Source organism: Loa loa (genome assembly GCF_000183805.2).
Source record: "Loa loa unplaced genomic scaffold supercont3.341, whole genome shotgun sequence".
Lineage (NCBI taxonomy): Eukaryota > Metazoa > Nematoda > Chromadorea > Rhabditida > Onchocercidae > Loa > Loa loa.
Window position 1 is genome coordinate 47,671 of NW_018108521.1, and position 3,038 is coordinate 50,708.

Consider the following 3,038-nt stretch of genomic DNA (forward strand, 5'->3'; position numbering starts at 1 on the left):
CAAAGGGTTTTTTTCTTCTCCTCCAAGAAAAATATAGGAAGTCAGAAAGCAGAAGCTAATTTCTTTCGTATGAAGTAGAGCAGGTATCTTTCAAGGATATTGTAACAACTCTCTTTTAGCCTATTGTTTTCCATTCTTTTTCCTCCTACTGTATTCATCATCTGATTAGATAGCTTCTTATTTCAAGGCCAAAATTCCTCTAAGCCTCTTCTCTCTAATAGTAGTGCCAACTCCATCCCGTACGTCCAATGAGACTGCCACACGTCAAACTGTTATATTTTCATAGTAAGACAGTTTTTGGGCTGCGTGAAGTTCGCATGAAATAGGCGTTTGTTTGAGTGGGAGGTAAGTGTTGCTACCTTTAATAATTTGAGATATAATGGATTCTGGATTTTAACTTAGGTGAATTGTTAATATAGAAGAAGGGAATTTAAATAAGATCGAGATAGAGAGATATGGTGTTCAAAGTTAACTTCATGTAACAGTTGAACTAAAGTCTTCTTGTATATGACGAATAAGATAGTTAACAATAGAAAGCCAAGTAGGATTGTTCATCTGATTTAAAAATATCGAGATAAGTAAATAGATTATTCAGGATTGTGACGAAAGGAAAGTAAATCAACCAATTAAAATAATGATATCAGCATAATCTATTGTTCTTTCTTAACAAAGTTTTCAGAAATCCTGATGCAGATGACCAGCCAGTTTCCGTTTGTTATGAGACTGGACTTAGAAGATTCCTCAATTCAGTGTAGTTTTTTTTTCTCTCTTTTTAACGTAATATTTTTGAATGGTTATTACTTTTAGGTTGTAAGGGATCCGTCTGATGTCCTATTTATTGCCATTGTCATCATGTTCAACCCCTGGTTGGAATGATCCACCTGCAGTGCTTGACCCCACGAAGACATCATCACCGAGTACCGGTGCTTTGGCAAATAGACATCGGCGTCCCGTGCATCCTTCCATTCAAGTATTACTTTCGGTTTCTTCAAATATAGGACGGAAACTACTTGTTCAGAAGTATAGCAATTATATTACTCCAGTATTCGTTCCGCTCTTTTAACTCGATTCCTTCTCATCGCTAAAGTTTTTCTTTTTTTCATTTATAGTTTCAAACTAGAAACTTTTTATGAAAAATTTCGGCTAATATTTCTTTTTGTATGAACTAACTGGAATAGTTTGCTTATGCCACTTTTATATTGAAATAAGAGAATGATAATTTTATATTCTAATAAAAAGTGCTTTCTGAGAGAAGATTGTTGCCAGTGCTTGTTGTCTATATTGATTGGAGTTTGAAATGACAAAACTCAGCTGAATGATTTCAACTTTTGAAATAATCTTGCACAGTGCTACATACACGTTCTTCGTGACTTGTTCTTGTGATTCCCATATTTTGGGATTTCAGTATCCTTGTATTAAATATGGCAGATATTTATGATCAGCTGGAAATTTAAAAATTAAGCTAAAGCGCATCACTTTACAACCAGTTTTCATCTTTAAGGAAATATATATTTTAATATATTTTCAGGCTTCCAATATTTCACCGACTTACACGAATCCGGTGCAATCAATTTTTTCCCCGCAAGCTACAAATCCAGCCCTAGTTCCAACTCATATTCCAACTGTAACCTCAGGTCAGGGGATTACAGTCTGTGGAGCTCCTCTACAATCAATCTTTCCGACACCGGTGCCAAATTATGCCACAATGGATTCATTTCTCCCATATTCTAATTCCCCATCAAAAGACAGAACGAAGGATCAATCGATGGAGAAATCTTCATCCCTGCAGCAGCATCGTTCTATTTTTGATGCGTTCAATGTCCCAGTTGGCAAGTTTGATATGCTTTATACAGATTTCTCCCTCTGAGTATTCCAGTATATCCTTCTTCAATCTGACTGCAGTTAAAAGGTGGCACGACGATAAAATTTGATGATACTTTTCAGTTAGAGTTACCAGGAGTAGTGTTTAAAATCAAAATTACCAACTATATCCATTCTTGACTAATTTGTTTTTTCGCTCATGCATGCATTTAGCCACTAAGTTCCCACTAGTTCGTGCTTCTCCGTCCCCTTTCGTTAACTGATAGCTGATACAAAGCATACTGCTGGGCTGACTTATTGTAAGCTTTTGAAGTACACATTTCCCCGTACTTTTTCGCATTGTCACCATAATTCGTAAAATATGCTTTAAATAAAACATTAATGTTCATGCTCCCATCTTTACTTCATTATTTTATGCAAATTATGGAATTAAGATCAGTTATATCAAGTAGAGCAAACTAATTCATATATTACAGATCCTCAGCAGCAGGCGCTACCGAAATCGACAGGTCTAACATACGATACGTCTGCAGGGAAGCTTCATGAGAGTTGTTTTCAGGTAATTATTGATGTCTCCGTTATTGTACCATTATGATATCAATTTACAGGTAGATAATGCAAATGAATTTACTGAGTTATTTCATCCAAGTGATATTTGTATAAATTTATAATTGTTCGTAATCCTAAATCAAAAAAGGTTGGAAGAAACTGGCTTTAAAAAAGACCAGTTCCTTTGCAGGTTTGTCGAAGTTCGCTTATTTTATGATTTTTTAAACCTTTAATGGTATAGATGTTTTGCAATCATCTTAATGTTATAAAATGAATCTTGGATTTTCTCCTACTAACTGGTTTTCAGAAATCCTTGGACTCGAATTTACCTACTTTAGCAGGTGTTCAAGTTACACCTTCAATTGAAAGAAATCCGAATGCTTTAATTTATGTTCCACCCAATGTAAGTTGTAATTCACATTGTTTGTAGAAATGTTTGTAAAAGCTGACAAGGAGTTAACTATCCTGAAATTATGAATTCAAATTGTGGGTAGAGTTAGAACTTCAATAGGGCAAAAGTCAGAACTTGTTTCTGGAGGTTCATATGTACATATGAAGATAATGTTTATATATATGAAACGTTATATATATATATATATATATATATATATATATATATATATATATATATATATATATATATATATATATATATATATATATATATA

The 3,038-nt window shown here is 33.7% G+C and overlaps 1 protein-coding gene across 1 annotated transcript in view; it reads left to right on the forward strand.

Moving 5' to 3' along the window:
* The first annotated feature begins 284 nt into the window (after window positions 1-284).
* Window positions 285-3,038, forward strand: part of LOAG_18520 (hypothetical protein) — a 4,438-nt gene continuing 1,684 nt past the window's right edge. Inside the window, exons 1-5 of the mRNA XM_020451180.1 lie at window positions 285-345; window positions 808-970; window positions 1,529-1,829; window positions 2,298-2,380; window positions 2,678-2,773. Of these exons, the coding sequence (XP_020305064.1) occupies window positions 827-970; window positions 1,529-1,829; window positions 2,298-2,380; window positions 2,678-2,773 (624 nt within the window). The 5' untranslated portion in view covers window positions 285-345; window positions 808-826. The remainder of the gene's footprint in view (window positions 346-807; window positions 971-1,528; window positions 1,830-2,297; window positions 2,381-2,677; window positions 2,774-3,038) is intronic.